The 17,165-nt window shown below is 34.8% G+C and overlaps 1 protein-coding gene across 2 annotated transcripts in view; it reads left to right on the top strand.

Annotated features, from left to right (window-relative positions):
* Positions 1 to 17,165, top strand: part of RAB6A (RAB6A, member RAS oncogene family) — an 81,015-nt gene that overhangs the window by 45,828 nt on the left and 18,022 nt on the right. The window contains exons 3-6 of one of the 2 annotated variants that reach the window (XM_077762253.1): positions 1,743 to 1,796; positions 3,353 to 3,458; positions 5,265 to 5,376; positions 13,533 to 13,626. In XM_077762253.1, the coding sequence (XP_077618379.1) occupies positions 1,743 to 1,796; positions 3,353 to 3,458; positions 5,265 to 5,376; positions 13,533 to 13,626 (366 nt within the window). Of the gene's footprint in view, positions 1 to 1,742; positions 1,797 to 3,180; positions 3,287 to 3,352; positions 3,459 to 5,264; positions 5,377 to 13,532; positions 13,627 to 17,165 lie in introns of both variants that reach the window. The other variant, XM_077762255.1, reaches the window with a different exon arrangement.

Here is a 17,165-nt window from a genome sequence, read left to right as displayed (position 1 = left end):
GAAGTTGGTGCTTAATTGACTGAGCCACCCAGGTGCCCCCCAATTTCAAAAATTACTACAAAGCTACGGTAATCAAAACAAGATAGACATAAAGACCAATGGAATAGATTTGAGAGGTCATGAATTAATCCATATGTCTGTTGACAACTGATTTTCAATTAAGTCATCAGGCCCAACCTATAGAATGGGAGGAAATATTTGAAAATTATGTATCTGATAAGGGCTTGATATCTAGAATATATAAAGAACTCTTATAATTCAATAATAATATGACACACTCAGTTTAAAAATTGGTAAGGGACTTGAATGGACATTTCTTCAGAGAGGATGCACAAATGACCAGTAAGCACATGAAAAGATTCTCAACGTTATTAGTCACTAGAGAACCTTTAATCAAAATCACAAAAAGATTCCGTTTCCTACCATCTAGGTTGAGTATTATACATTTAAAAAGAGAGAAAATAACAGATGCTGGCAAGGATGTGGAAACGTTGGAACCTTCATACATTGCTATTGGAAATTTAAAATGATGCGCCCACTGTGGGAAGACAGTTTGGCATTTCCTCACAGAGTTTAAATAGAGTTATCATAAGGCTCAGCAATTCCACTGTTAAGTATATACTGAGGAATAACTCAGTAGCCAAAGGATAGAAACAACCCATGTCCAACAGTAGATGAATAGATAAAGAAATTTTGGTATATCCATACATTATAATAAGTTATTGCTTAATGGGGCACAGAGTTTCTGTTTGGGGTTAAAAAAAGTGTTAAAAATAGATAGTGTTGACAGTTGTACATCATTGTGGATGTAATCAGTACCATGGAATTGTACACTTAACATGGTCAAAATGTCACATTTTATGATACATATTTTACCACAATTTAAAAGAAATCTGTCTTTAAAAAATATATGAGGGTCAGGAGTGCCTGGGTGGCTCAATCGATTAAGTGTCCTACTTCGGCTCATGGTTTGTGGGCTTGAGTCCTGCATCAGGCTCTGCTCTGACAGTGCAGAGTCTGTTTGGGATTCTCTCTCGCTCTCGCTCGCTCTCTCTGCCTCCCATTTGTGTTTTCTCTTTATCTCAGAATATATAAATGAACTTAAATTATATATATATGTGTATATGTATGTATTACATGTATATATAAGTTTATATTTTATATATTTATACCTTTATATAACATATGGTTATATGTTATATATATTTTTATATATATATANAATATTTTTATGTAATAAAAAGTAAAAGTCCTTGTCCAACCATCCATGTAGGTTGTCTGTCTGTCTGTCTGTCTCTCATGCCCATCACTCAAGTTAAGGGGGAAGAAAGAAACGGAGGCCCAAGTCTGAGGTTATAAATAATAGAAAATAAAAGATCTTCTGTCTTCAGTGGGGGATAGATGAGAGGATGGGAGGGCAAGATGGGGTGGGGACAAGTTTTTTGATTTCTCTGAATCCCCAGTATTATTAACTATAAAATGATTAATATAGGGATGACAGTAGCTACCCTTGCAGAGATGTATGATGGTTAGAGATGATCACGTAAAGGGCCTAAAAGAATCCATTAATACATAGCGTGTGCTCAATAGGTAGAAACCATTATTACTGAAAATTTTGTTCATTTGTACTTGACTATGATGTGTTTATTCCTATTATTCTTCTACAGTCATAAGTATCATTTGAACCATAAGCTGCTGACTGCCATTAAACTATTATTTAACTTTTTTGTTTTGTTTTACAGGCAACAATTGGTATTGACTTTTTATCAAAAACCATGTACTTGGAGGATCGAACAGTGAGTAATGTTTTCAGTGTGCAATTTTCTGCAGCACTCCAGGATAGAAAACTGTGATGAAAGGTGTAATCCGTAATTGTCATCATAAGAAGTTCTTAGCAAAGTTGACAAAGTTAGTGTACAAGCTTTGAGAAAAACTGTTATTACAGAGTGGTAGTGCTTAGCGTTCTGACGTAGTCCCCAAGTAAAATGCAAAGGGAAGAGAAGGCCAAATTATTTGGAAAGTCCTGAAGGGCCCCTAGGCTTGCTAAATAAAATTTGTCCTCCTGATTTGGAAAAATGATAACAAATAGCATTGAGGTAATGAAGAGTACTTTCATCAAGAAATTAAGCCTGCTAAATTATAAAGCCTTTTTGAGTGCTATTCTTGAAGCATTCAGAAATAATGCATTTGAATCTCACATCATTTATGAATTTCAAGATTTTATCAGAATATGATGTATACTGAAGTGACTGTGGATAGAAGAAGTAATATGTGTTTATTTGTTGGATTTAGACTCCTGTCTTTTGGAATGCTTCCTTTAAGCACAGTGTATTCCAGCCCATTGTCCTTGGAAGAGAATCCTATCAACTAAGCAGTGACTGTCTTAAATGCATTATTTCAGACCTAGACCCCCCAAAAATTATTATGTCTCTAATGCTATTTCCTATAAGTGTGTGGGTTTTTCTTTTATGTTTTAATATATAGCACGTCATTTCCTAAATTTTGAAAGCTTAGAAATTGCTTTATAATGTTACAATAATACTTGTTTTCAGGCTTTTCTTCCTCAAATGTACATGTGAAAAAGTAAGAAAATAAAAAAAAATTATAGAGTTGCAAAAGATATTTCTCCTTTTTTGTTAGGTTATTTATAATGTTCTGGGAAGAAACATGTGAGAAACATAAGCACAGTAGTCAAAGACCCAGTTTCTGGACTCAATAGAAAAGAAACACTTTTAACTTCAGAGAGGCTTTCGGAGAAGCATTCATTCCTTTATTCTGATAGTCAGGGCTGCTTGTTGACATTTACCTTCATTTTTCCCTTTTATGCTTACTATTTGAACATCGACAGAATCTACTTTTTGCTGTCTGGAAGGCATAAGATTCAAAGAGAGGATATAGGGAGTGAAAAAAAGGAAGCTGTATTTCTGATTCTGTGAAATAATCTCCCATTGCCATTTTTAAGTCATGTACCTTCAAAGCAAGCAAATTTTTAATATCATTCTCTTTTGAAGAAGGAAAGGATTTTTGTGTTATTTTCATTCTTCACATCCTTGCAACCTTTTGCATGAGTCTGCTTTTTACCTCCTTCCCACCTTCCCCCTTTTAAAAACATCATTTCTTTTTTCTTTTTAGTATGAGTTTGGTTTTTTTTTTTTTTATTTATTTTTTCCCATCCCACAGATCAGGCTGCAGCTGTGGGATACTGCGGGTCAGGAACGTTTCCGTAGCCTCATTCCCAGTTACATCCGTGATTCTGCTGCAGCCGTAGTAGTTTACGATATCACAAGTAGGTATTTTGCAACGGGTTGACCTTTCTTATTTTTCTTGCTTGTTTGACTGATTTTGTTGTTAGGTACGATTGCAATTATGGGACACAGCAGGTCAAGAGCGGTTCAGGAGCTTGATTCCTAGCTACATTCGTGACTCCACTGTGGCAGTTGTTGTTTATGATATCACAAGTGAGTGGGGGGAATTATGCATTTCTAATCTTCTTTCAACCTTTAGCCTAGCTGCATGCATGTTCTTGTCTTGTGCTTGTTTTCTATACTAGCATGTAAAAATGAGTTTGGTCATAGCAAACCTTATAGACCAGCTAGGTCAGAAATACTCGCTTTCGTGTATGTACCAATATGCTTTACTTCCACTGTGCCAGGGGTTTTTTTTGCCATCGAAATTTTCCTTCAGATCTAATCATGAATTCTCTCTAAGGCTTTCTTAGTATCCTGTTATCCCTAAGTCACACCATAATTATGATTGGAAGAATGTCTCCTTTTTCATTTAACTTGATCTTAGATTTCTCTAAGATAAAATAATCTGCATTTAAGTCTCTTGCCAAAATTTTCAAATTCTCCAAGGCTTTCTGTTGAGGCTATTAAAAGCTTCTGCTAGCCAACTTTTCTCTGCTTTCCACTTCCAGCCATCCTCTCTCTATAGAGGAAGGCAGAGAAAACATGTAATGTGCAGTTTTCTATATTCATTTTCATTTGAATCACATCTGGATTCTGTGACTGACTTTGTTGCTAACAAATTACACTTTCATTTCTCTCTAAAAAGAAATTTTAAATGGGAGACTAAAACAAGTAATAATCTTCCCTTTTCTTTTCCCTAAAGACTGAATAATGTCTTTGGCATTTTAAGTGCCTGTAAATTTTCCACAGAACATGGTGACTGACAGGGAAATACTCTCTGATTAAAATTGTCTTTGTAAATTGGTTTATTATATGAATCTGGCAATATTAAGCCATCATTCCATATAGTGGTCCATAATATATAGGAAAGCCAGAATAGTGTCACATCTTAGACTTATTTCAAAAAGAGTGTTACATATACAAACTATTGATTTGACTTAGTGATACTCTTACTATACATTTTTGCATATCTGTTAGAAGTCCTATCTACTTAACAATAAATGCAATGGCAGAATTATAAGTTACAGGTTTGCATTCAGAGACTTTTTGGGGGTGGGGTAGATGCTATATGCAATCTTCCTTTTCTTGAAGCTTTACTTTGGGTTGCTACTTGTTTAAAACAATGTATGTTCATTGTGCATTGACAAGTTTTGCAGCTTAAAAATGTTTGTGCTTACTTTAACCGAATCAAGTGAAACCTGGTGTCTTTTTCTTTAAAAATTATGCACATGTGGTTAAAATATTAGTAAACTGTTCTTTGGAGCTGATGTAAAAAGTATTGAAGTATACTACTTAGAATTGGGTGCTAGGAAAGACGGGTTTTGTTACGAGTGATTCTGGTGCATTAAACTAATAAACTTCAAGTTAAAGTGATCACAAACTGAATAAGCATTGCAAACAGTGATGTGAAAAGCTATTTAAAGCTTTACAAATTTTCTGGATGTATTGGGATTTACTGGCTGACATACTTTTGGAGATGCTTTCTTTGTCATGTTGGGTATGTGTAAGTAATCAAAAAGACATTGTGGCAATATGACACCATATTATCTGCTGTAGGTGTACTTAAATTTTTAAAATCTTTTTTTTTTTTTAATTACATATAGGACATTGCATTCATTTGGTCATGTTCAAAAATTTTATACTATAAAAGGAATCTTGAGGACTTTATTTTTGTGATTTGTCATTGACAGTTGTACTCAGATAAAATGGAGTTATGTTGCAGGCACATTAACAGTGGGTCCTAATGTGCCACCCCCTCCAACTTCCAGAGTTTGTTTTTGTTTTTGTTTTTTTAGTCTTATCAGTTGGAGAGGCTTTGCAGTAACACTAATCTCTCTGTCTACCCTTCTATACCAGATGTTAACTCATTCCAGCAAACTACAAAGTGGATTGATGATGTCAGAACAGAAAGAGGAAGTGATGTTATCATCATGCTAGTAGGAAATAAAACAGATCTTGCCGACAAGAGGTATAGAGTGATTTTTATGTGTATCGAATGTTTGATTTCTTTCTTAAACAACCTGTTATTTTTATTAATGAAGAATTGTTTTGAGAGGAGACATGTTTAATTCTTAAGTTTATACCCCCCTTTTCTTCACTGTGAGAACCTGACATATAAATGTAAACATTGAACATTTCCTTAAAGGAAAATGAGCTTTTTTTGTTTTGTGGAAGCCCATGTGTAAATAGCTTTTGTGCAAGATTGTTTACACATGAGGGAAAAAAGATTGTTTACACATGAAGCTGGTAACTATTTTGCATTTTTTAGGCCTCATAAACATGAGCAGTAATCTGTTAAAGGACAAAATGTTTGAAGAAACTAATCCTATCTTTAAAAATTATTCATAATGATTAAATGCACACTCTTTTGGTAGACTTCTTATAAATATTCATTATAATTCAGTGGTGTAGTTTTTTTTTTCTTTTTTAAAGTTGTATGGTTGAACTGGACTGTGTAGTTGAACTGAATAGCCTGATTGTGATACCTTAGTCAAATGAGCAAAGCAATATTCAAGTCACAGGATGCAAAATTATTAACATTCACTGTAGAGCCCATGGCTTGAATATCTGCCTTCAGCATCGTAAGTACTCTATTGGATATTCTTTCTGCTTTAAGTAGTCTTGACCATTTTGCTTAATAGTAGAAGCTTTTACTCTTGCTGTTTGTTTATTCATGAGATGGATATTGAAATTCGGGCATTGAACTTGTACTATTAATTAAAATGTTGCAAAGAAATCCAGTATGTTCAAAGGCTTGTGGAAATGTTAAGTCCATTTCTTCCCATGGTACTTCATTTGGAATTAGTAGTACAGTGACAGAAAAGTTTTTTCTTGATGTAAAAGTAAACTCAGTGTGATCATCTTTCCTTTATGAAAATAATTGGACATCAGTTGGCATCATAAATTTTCACTGTTTTATTTATTTACACTATGAGAATTTGAAGATGATATAGGTATATATTCTTCTAGTAGAGAGTCCCTAGTACTTTTATTTTCTTTTTTAATGTTTATTTTGAGAGAGAGAGTGAGAGTGTGCATGTGCATGCAGGGGAGGGACAGAGAGAGAGAGGGAGAGAGAATCCCAAGCAGGCTCCATGCTGATAGCATTCAGGGCTCCATGCCATTAACTGTTGAGATCATGACCTGAGCTGAAATGAAGAGTTGGATGCTTAACTGACTGAGCCACCCAGGTGTCCCTCTAATACTTGTATTTTTATAAGGAAAATTATATATCTGAATTGTTTTGTTACAATAGAATTCGCAAAAAGCATGAGTATGTCATCTATTCCTGTATTGTGTAATATTTCATTTGAGTACACAAGTACTAGAAACTTAAATTATACTTAATTTTTTCTTAAAGGTAATATTTGTCCATTGGTTTGGAATTACTACCTTTCTCAGCAGTTTTTGCCAGACTATCACCCTTTGGCTGTTAACATTTTTTAAGAATTAAAGCCTTATTCATTCCACTAAATTAATTTTAAAATGAGTAAAATATTTAAATGTTTTTAAAAAAAGAATCAGAAGAAAAATCTTTTGGTAGTGAGTGGGTGGCCTCATGACATGAGGAAAGCGTGGGTGGCTCAAGTCGGTTAAGCATCTGACTTTGGCTCAGGTCATGATCTCACCATTCGTGAGCCCACGTTGGGCTCTGTACTGACAGCTCAGAGCCTGGAGCCTCCTTTGGATTCTGTCTCACTCTCTTTGCCCATTCCCTGCTCTCATTCTGTCTCACTCTGCCTCTCAAAAACAAACATTAAAAAATAGTGTTTTTAATAAAAAAATTTTTTAGGAAAAAAAATCATGATATGAAACCCTAAAGCCATAAGGGATCAGTTAAGTCTGAATATCATTAATAGAAACATCATAATCACCTATTAGATCAGCCATTATTCAGAAGATTGATAATACACAGTATTGACAAGCATTTAAGAAACAACTCTTCATATACCGAAAACATAACTAATATATTGGGATGAAGCAGTTTAACAGTATTAGAATTTAAAATACTCATGGACTCAAAGCCACTTCCAGTAATTACACAGACATACCTGCAAAAATGTGTGTGTGTGTGTGTGGGAAATGAACATAAAAGAATGTTTACTTCAACATTATTTGTAATATTAAAGAAATCAAAATCAATTTATTTTTATTTATTTATTTTTTTAAATATTTTTATTTATTTCTAGGAGAGAGAGAGAGAGAGAGGGAGTCACAGACTGAAACAGGCTCCAGGCTCCGAGCTGGCAGTCAGCACAGAGCCCGACGCGGGGCTCGAACCCACGAACCGCGAGATCATGACCCAAGCGAAAGTCGGACGCTTAACCGACTAAGCCACCCAGGCGCCCCAGAAATCAAAATCAATTTAAATGTCCATCACTAGCAGTAGCATTTTATAAATGAAGTACTTGTAGCTACTAGGAAGAATGAGAGGAATTTATTCATGTCTAACACATGAAGCTTAAAAAAATGCCTTGATCACATGATATTCTTTGTGTTAAAAAATGGTAGATATGTTTTATCTTTTATTCCCTTTTTTAAATTTTTTAAAATGTTTTATTTATTTCTGAGAGACAGACAGTGTGAGCAGGGGAGGGTCAGAGAGAGACGGAGACACAGAATCCAAAACAGGCTTCAGGCTCTGAGCTGGCTGTCAGCACAGAACCCGATGTGGGGCTCGAACCCACGAACCCTGAGATCATGACCTGAGCCGAAGTCGGACGCTTAACTGACTGAGCCACCCAGTCGCCCCTCTTTTATTCTTTTAGAATAAATCTACAGAAGCATACATAGGACTTAACTGTCTCTACATCTTTGAGAAGGGAGTAGGATTTGGAGGACTTTAATGCTAATGATTGGCCTTTTCAAAAATTACTTTGGTAATCAGGAGAAAAAGTTGTAATAAAAGTTAAATGTCTTTATCACATTGAGAATTTGTTGTGTGTAAAAACTTGGAGAAAAGACCAGAGTGTATATCTGTTTTCAGTGTTTCAAAACAAGCTCCTTGATGCTCAGTACTTTCTGTCCCCTGTAGCTCAGTTATTCCCAAATGTTTCAAATTTGAGAATCAGTAGGTAAATATGGCTTATTAGACCCTCTTTTAAGATTCTGGCTATAAAGGATCATGGTCAACTTTTTAAGTTAGGGTTTCTTTTTACTTTTATTTAAGTTTTAGTTAACATACTGTGCAGTAGTGGTTTCACGAGTCAAATTTTGGGGTTTTAGATCCTACTTTTAGATGCTGTGATTCAATTCATTTAGAATGGGACCCTTAAATGTATGTTTTAAGGAAGCTTCCTAGCTGATTCCAACAAAATCAAACCACAGTTGGGACCATTGCTATAGCTAACCTTCAACCATTTGATTAGGGTGACTACTAGTTCTAAAACTAGGAAGAATTTCTCTCTGGAATCTTTTACATGTAGGATAGTCATTCACTCATAATCATCTATTCAGAGGTATATTGAGTACCACTTCTGTTTCAGAAGATGCTACTCTAGGGTAGACAAGTCTTCAAGGAACTTTTATTTCAGAAATTGAACCAGGCAAATAAATAAGTAAAAAAAAAAAAACAAAAAACCCTAAAAAAAACCCCCAAAAGAATGCATAGTGTGTTTGATAATGATAACATGCTAAGAGTAAAAAATAAAGCAGAGAAAAGAAATATGAAATGTCAAGTGTGAGTTTAAAATATTAGATGGGGTAGCATCTTCACTGAGAAAATAACTGGTGACTTTTGAGTAAATACGCTAAGGAAGCAAGGGAATCAACTATACAGATATCTTGAGGAGGAAAAGTCTAAGCTGATGGCCCAGAAAATGCAAAATCCCTGAGTTGGGAATACATTTTGTTTATTTGAAGAACAGCAAGGAATCCTATATAGCTGGTGAGAATGATGGAAGGTGTAGTAGTCAGTGAGGCTAAAAAAATATCTTTTTTGAAAAAGATAATAAAGGCCAAGTCAAATAGGGCAAAGACTCTGAATGAGATTAGAAGGTTCAAGCAGAAGAGTAACTTTTCCTAAATCATTGTTTGCTCTGTGGAAAATATGTAAGAGTAGAAGTGAGGAGGGTAATCCAGACTGTAATCAAAGCAAAAAATGATGAAGACTTGGATCAGGATAATGGTAGCATGTATGGTGATCAGTGATCAAATTCAGATACATTTTGAAGAAAGAACTGTTAAAAGATAATACTCATGCAGGGCGTCCAGGTGGCTTAGTCGGTTAAGCGTCCGACGTTCGCTCAGGTCATTATCTCGCGGTTCGTGGGTTCGAGCCCTGCGTCGGGCTCTGTGCTGACTGCCAGCTCAGAGCCTGGAGGCTGTTTCAGAGTCTGTCGCTCCCTTTCTCTCTGACCCTCCCCTGCTCATGCTGTCTCTCTCTCTCCTAGAAATAAATAAAACATTAAAAAAATTTAAAAAAAAAAAGATATACTCATGCAATGGATAGAATACATAATGATGGACAGGATATGGGGTATGGGAGAAGGAGGAGTCAAGAATGATGCCTAGATTCTTGACCTGAGTAACTGTTATTAACTGAGGTAGGAAGAGACTTCATAAGAGGTGGTTTGGAATGGAATATTATGACTTCAGTTTTGGTCGTTTTAAATTTAGAATTGCGAATAGGTACCTTATTATGTAATTAGATGTCAGGTAGGCAATTGGATATATGAGTCTGGAGTTGAGAGCAGCAGTCCAGTCTAGATAAATAAGTTTGGGATTAATCAGCACGTAGATGGTATTTAAAACCACAAGACTGCATGGGATTACCAAGGGAGTAATTGTAAATAGAAAAGAGCTCCAAAGAATAAATTTTAGGGCATCTGGTAGAATTGTTTTAAGGAAATTCATAATGTTGGGATGCCTATGTGGCTCAGTCAGTTAAGTATTTGAGTCTTGATTTTGGCTAAGGTCATGAGCTCATGGTATGTGAGATGGAGCCCCATGTCGAGCTCTACACTGACAGCACGGAGTCTGCTTGGGATTCTCTCTTCACCCCCATCTCTCTCAAAATAAATAAACATTAAAAAAACCACACTTGATATATTTAGGGCTAAAGGTCTATAAATTGTCAACTGATTTTCCAGTTAGTGTGTTTTAAATTTACACACACACACACACACACACAAATACATAAATACATAGAAATGAGAGGATAAAACAAGCAGATGTAGTAAAACATCAACAGGTAGATTATTATATAAGAGAATTTCTGTGTTCTCTTTGCTTAGAATACTCATTTTCTTCTTTTCCTGTACTAGAGAGTAGAGGATTTCTAGCATAATATTTTGTAGACTAAAAGAGAGTGGAATCTAGTACAAAGGTTTAAGTTTGGAGAGTAAGGACAGTTTCTTCCATAGTAGCAGGACTAGAAGTAAAATATAAGGGCACATACACATAGATTGGTGGATAGATGTGGTGAGAGCTTATGGAAATTTTCTTGTATTGCTTTGGTTTTCTGTGTTGTAGGAAGCAGAGTTTGTCAGCTGATATTTTAGAATCATTTAGTTAGAATACTTGGATATTTATTAAACACCTATTTGCCAGCTAGGCACTAGGAATACCAAGATAAATGACATAATCTTGTACTTAAAGAGCATATTACAATTTGAGACACACTGCTAATTATAATGTATCACCAAATGCCCTATGAAATGTATCAAGAGAATTTAACATACATGTTTTTTGACTCCCTTCATAGAAATCCACAAAATCTATCCTAACGAAAAGATCTGGCACAAAAAGAGACACATAGATGAATGGAACAGGATAAAGAGCCCAGAAATAAACCCGTATTTATATGGACAATTAATCTATGACAAGAGAGGCAAGAATGTACAATAGGGAAAAGATAGTTACTTCAATAGATGGTGCTTGAGGAACTGGCAACAACATGCAAAAAAATTAAACTTGGGTATTTTCTAACACCATACACAAAAATAAACTCAAAATGGATTAAAGTCCTATATGTGAGACCTGAAACCATAAAAATCTTATTAGAGAGCAGAGGTGGTAATTTCTCTGACATCAGCCATAGCAATATTTTTCTAGATATGTCTCATAAGGCAAGGGAAACAAAACAAAAATAAATTATTGGGACTTCATCAAAATAAAAAGATTTTGCACAGCAAAGGAAACCATCAAGAAAACAAAAAAGACAACTTATGGAATGGGAGAAGATATTGCAAATGATGTATCTGATAAGGGGTTAATATCTAAGGATATAGAGAACTCACACCACTCAACATCAAAAAACAAAAACAAAGAATCCAATCCAATTAAAAAATGGGCAGAGGATATGAATAGACATTTTTCCAAAGAAGACATAACAGATGGTCAACAGACACGTTTTCTGATGCTCAGTGTCCCTCATAATCAAGGAACTGCAAATCAAAATCACAATAAGCTATCACCTCACACCTGTTACAATGACTAAAAGCAAGAAGAGAAGAAACAAGTATTGGTGAGGATATGGAGAAAAAAGGAACCCTTGTGCACAGTTGGTGGAAATGTAAATTCGTTTAGCCATTGTGGAAAACAGTATGGAGTTTTCCTCAAAAAATTAAAAATAGAAATACCATATGATCCAAAAATTCCACTGTTGGGTATTTACCCAGGGAAAAGAAAAACACCAATTCAAAACAATATATGCATCCCTATGTTTGTTGCAGAATTATTTGTAATGGCCAAGACATGGAAGCAACCTAAGTGTCCATCAGTAAATGAATGGATAAGGAAAATGTGATACACACACACACACACACACACACACACACACACACACACAGCCATAAAAAAAGATGAGATCATGCATTTGAGACATAGATAGACCTACATGGTATCATGCTAAGTGAAATAAATCAGACTGAGAAAGACAAATACCATATGACTCTATTCATAAATGGAATCTAAAAAATGAATAAACAAACAGCAAAATCAGATGTATAAATACAGAGAACAAATTGAAGGCTGTCAGAAGAGAGGGGAGGAGGCTAGGCAAAATGGGTTGAAGGGGAGAGGGAGATATATTACTCTGCTTACAGAATGAAGAAGCTACAGGAATGCAAGTCAGAGCATAAGAATATAGTCAATGTTATTGTAATAGCAATGTATGGGGACAGATGGTAGCTCTACTTGTAGTGAACATAGCATAAAGTATAAACTTGTCAAATCACTAAGTTGTACGTTTGAAACTAAGGTAACATTGTGTATCAACGATACTTAAAAATTTTTTAAAGTTAATGAAATCAGTGAGGATTTTTCTGTAGTTCAAATCTAAGTGTTTACTAGTAAGTGGTTATTTTGTAATTTATCTATATTAGAAAGGTAATGTAAAATTATAATAAAGAAATTTCTGCATAAAAAAAGATCCACAGTGTATAAGATATTATTATGCACAAAGATACTTATAGCAAAATTTTTCACACTAGTATAAGATTTGAAAAAAAACTTACATTTTAAACAGTTTGAAAGCGATTACATAATATAATTTATTATAGCAAATTGATAAATTGGTCATAAAATATTATTTTACATGAAGTTTCTTTTTTTTTTTACTTTTTTTTTACATGAAGTTTCTAATCATAAGACTGAATGCTTATGATCTAATACTATGAGAAAAGAGCAGGTTATTAAGATTTTAAAAACAAAAATATTACAGGATGAGCTCAGTCAAGTAAAAGCAAATCATTAAAAAATGCCTTTTTAAAAAATTTTAGTTAGGTGTAACATACACGTGGAAGTACACAAATTTTAAGTGTATTGCAGCTTGAAGAATCTTCAAACTATTCTTACCTGTATAACCAGCACCCATATCAAGAAAAGTTGTTTTCATAGGCACCTGTGTGGCCCAGTAGGTTGTGTCCAACTCTTGGTTTCAGTGCCATGACCTTGCGGTTTTGTGAGTTTGAGCCACATGTTGGGCTCTGTGCTGATGGCATGGAGTCTGCTTGTGATTCTGTCTCACTCTCTCCTTCCCCACTCGTACTGTCTCTCACTCTCTAAAAATAAGTAAATAAACTTAAAAAAAAGAAAAGTTATTTTCAGAATCTTGTTTATACTCTTTATAATACCATCTTGCAAAAAAGAAGAATTTGTTTATCTTTTGAATTTGTTTTACAGGCAAGTATCAATCGAGGAGGGAGAGAGGAAAGCCAAAGAGCTGAATGTTATGTTTATTGAAACAAGTGCAAAAGCAGGATACAATGTAAAACAGGTGAGTGTCCTTGGAGTATGGATTGAGGTTATCATACTGAAAAATGATATTATGAAATAATTGTGGGAGTATCCCCTAGTGTCACATTTTCTTTTGGTTGGTAACAGCAGGCCTCATGAACTAGTAACATATGAAACAGTGAAAAAATATAAATGTGACATAGTTTTTGGAAAAAGAGAAAAGGCTTGCCAAACTTTTCAGATTGTGCACGGGACAACTATTTTATTATGATTGCAAGGTTGTAAACTTAACCGTACCCTCCCTGCATCTTTACTGCATTGTTGTTTCAAGGTAAATTTTTTTTTTTAACTTTAGAGTATAATGACAAAAGAAAGTGACTATTTACTCTAAGAATGGTATTTTGCTTGTGGTTGTGAAAGTATATTCTGGTTACTTTATCCTTAATAACCTGCTGTTGTTTTAACAGTGGTTATAACAGTGGTTATAACAGCAGTGTTTTGGGGGAGCAGGAAAATGAAGAGACCTCACATTTTCAGACTTTTGTAAAAGATGGAGTAGCTGGAAACTGAACTGCTTAATTTTTTAGGGTTGCATATCATATAGAGTAGTGGTCCCAGATTTATAGGACTTTCAAACCAATAAATTGTTTTTTTTATTTCTAGGTGATTAATAGAAAGTTAAAATAAAATCCTATAAACTGAATAAGTTGAGCTTTAAGAAAAATTTTATATATTGTTTTCATTTGGGGCACTTTCTTTCCCATCTCTCCTTGCTTGAGATATATGTAAGTAAGTTTGAACTGTCACTAATTCCCTCCTTGTAGCATACTGTTCCATGGCTCTAAATCTTTGTTCATGGTGTTGTTCTCTTTGCTTAGAATATTCAGTTTCTTTCCTGACTGATAACATATTCATCCTTTTAAGTTTCAGTTTAGATGTCAGCTCTTCAAAGACATTTTTTTGTGACATTCTCTACCATACCATACTTACAGGCTATTCTATTTAGCAGTAAATGATACAGTTTTCTGTGTTTTCTCAGGCCCCTGACCCCTGTGAAATCACGGTCATAGAAGTTACCACGTTATATTGAAAATATTTCTCTCATCAAAATTCTATACCTACCAGTGTCTGTGGAATTTATAAAATGATAAGTAGGGGACTTGGGTCATGATCTCATGGTTTGTGGATTCGAGCACCATGATGGGCTCTTTGCTGACAGCTCAGAATCTAGAGCCTGCTTGAGATTCTGTGTCTCCCTTTCTGTCCTCCTCCCCTGATCATGCTCTGTCTCTGTTTCTCTCTCTCTCTCTCTCTCAAATAAATAAGCACTTAAAAAAAAAAATTAAAAAAAAAAAAAAAGAAAACTGAGTAAATGAACCCAAAAAAGCCACAGATAATTAAACATTTTGAATAATATGAGGTGCCTGTGTGGCTCAGTCAGTTAAGCTTCTGACTTCGGCTCAGGTCATGATCTCACAGTCTGTGGGTTTGAGCCCCACATCAGGCTCTGTGCGGACAGCTCAGATTCTGGGTCTCCCTCTCTCTTTGTCCCTCCCTCCCCACATGCTCTCTCTCTCTCTCAAAAATCTTCAAATTTTTTGAGTGATAGAAGTAATTAGCACTTATCATTTGTCACTGTTCTAGGACAAAGCAGTGGGTAGTCTCATCTACCTTTCTTTATTATGGACATTTTGATAAGGATATGAGCTAGTTGCTTATATGTCAAAGTATGGCCTTTTGGGACATCTTTCAGGCTAGGTTAATGTCTAAAGGGATTGCTTTGGCCCTCTAATCCTGACCCTGAGAAGTCTCAGATATTTGGAAGTCTAAAACCTCAGCATATAGGTCACTAGTGATAGCTAGCATCTTGATGATTGTATTTAATTGCTTCCAAGTTTAGATAATTCTCAGGATGTTGAGAAAATGAGATATGCCATTCCTTTGCTATTTTATAAGCATGTAATTTTTTAATGGTTTTATTGAGGCATAATTTCCATACCACAAAATTCACTTGTTTTAAATGAATAATTCAGGGTTTTTTTTGGTTTTTTTTTCTTTTAATTTTTAAAATTTTATTTAAATCCAAGTTAGTTAACATATAGTGTAATAATGATATCAGGAGTAGATTTTAGTGATTCATCACTTACATAGAACACCCATTACTCATCTCAACAAGTGCCCTCCTTAATTCCCATCACTCATTTATCCCATCCCCCACCCAACACCCCTCCAGTAACCCTGTTTGTTCTCTATATTTAAGAATCTCTTATGGTTTGCCTCCCTATCTCTTTTTATCTTATTTTTCCTTCCCTTCCCCTATGTTCATCTGTTTTATTTCTTAAACTCCACGTATGAGTGAAATCATGTTATTTATCCTTCTCTGACTGACTGAGCATAACACATTCTAGTTCCATCCACATTGTTGCAAATGGCAAGATTTCATTCTTTTTGATTGTCAAGTAATATTTCTGTGTGTGTGTGTGTGTGTGTGTGTGTGTGTGTGTGTACACATACACACCACACCACATCTTATTTATTCATTTATCAATTGATGGACATTTGGGCTCTTTGCTAATTTGGCTGTTTATGATAGTGCTACTATAAACATTGGGGTGCATGTGCCCCAGTCAGCATTGTTGTATCCTTTGAATAAATACCTAGTAGTGCAGTTGCTGGGTAGTGCTGTTGTAGGGTAGTTAATTTTAGTCATTCTCGTAGGTGTGAGGTGGTATTCTATTGTGGTTTTGATTTGTATTTCCTTGATGATAAGTGATGTTGAGCAACTGGGGGGTGGTTTTAGGGAATTTATAGCATTGTGCAACCATTACTGCAGTTTGATTTTAGAACTTTTTGATCATTTGGCACATATTTTTTTCTAAAAGCCTGACCCATACAAACACTAGATATAGCTAGCCAGTGATAATGAAGGGAGAATTTTTTTTACAAAACAATCTTACCCTGAATTTAAAACCTATTTGCTACATTATTATTCCTCCTTATTTATTTTATTTTATTTTTATTTTTAATTTATTTTAGTGTTTATTTATTCTGAGAGAGTACACGCAATGAACAGGGAAGGGACAGAGAGAAAGAAAGGGAGAGAGAGAATCTCAAGCAAGCTCCATGCTGTCAGTATGGAGCCTCACACGGTGCTTGGTCCCACAAACTGCAAGATCATACTCTGAGCAGAAATCAGGAGTCAGATGGTCAACTGACTGAGCACCAGGTGCCCCTATTTCTCCTTATTTATACATATCTGTATATGTGATTTTGCTGAAGTGCCTAATTCTATTGGGACTTGATTTTATTATCTTTTAAATACAAATATGATTAAAATTACTGTTTTCAAATTTAGGAAGAGACCTAGCTCTCTTTAATTTTTTTTATAGCTTCTTTCTTAACTCACAAAAACCATTACTTTGCATTTTATAGGGAGTACCATAGTAATAGAATTTTATTTCAATATTTATAGACCCTTGCTTTGTCATCTTGCATAATTTAGTTAAAACAAAAATCCAGTAGTCATTCCCCCTCTCCTCCACCAATTGAGAGAATGAAACAAAAAAAAAAAAAAAAAAA

This window comes from Crocuta crocuta, unplaced genomic scaffold, assembly GCF_008692635.1.
Source record: "Crocuta crocuta isolate KB4526 unplaced genomic scaffold, BGI_CrCroc_1.0 scaffold306, whole genome shotgun sequence".
NCBI classification, from domain to species: Eukaryota; Metazoa; Chordata; class Mammalia; order Carnivora; family Hyaenidae; genus Crocuta; species Crocuta crocuta.
Note: the sequence above shows the minus strand (reverse complement) of the source record. Positions and strands in the feature narration are given on the sequence as shown.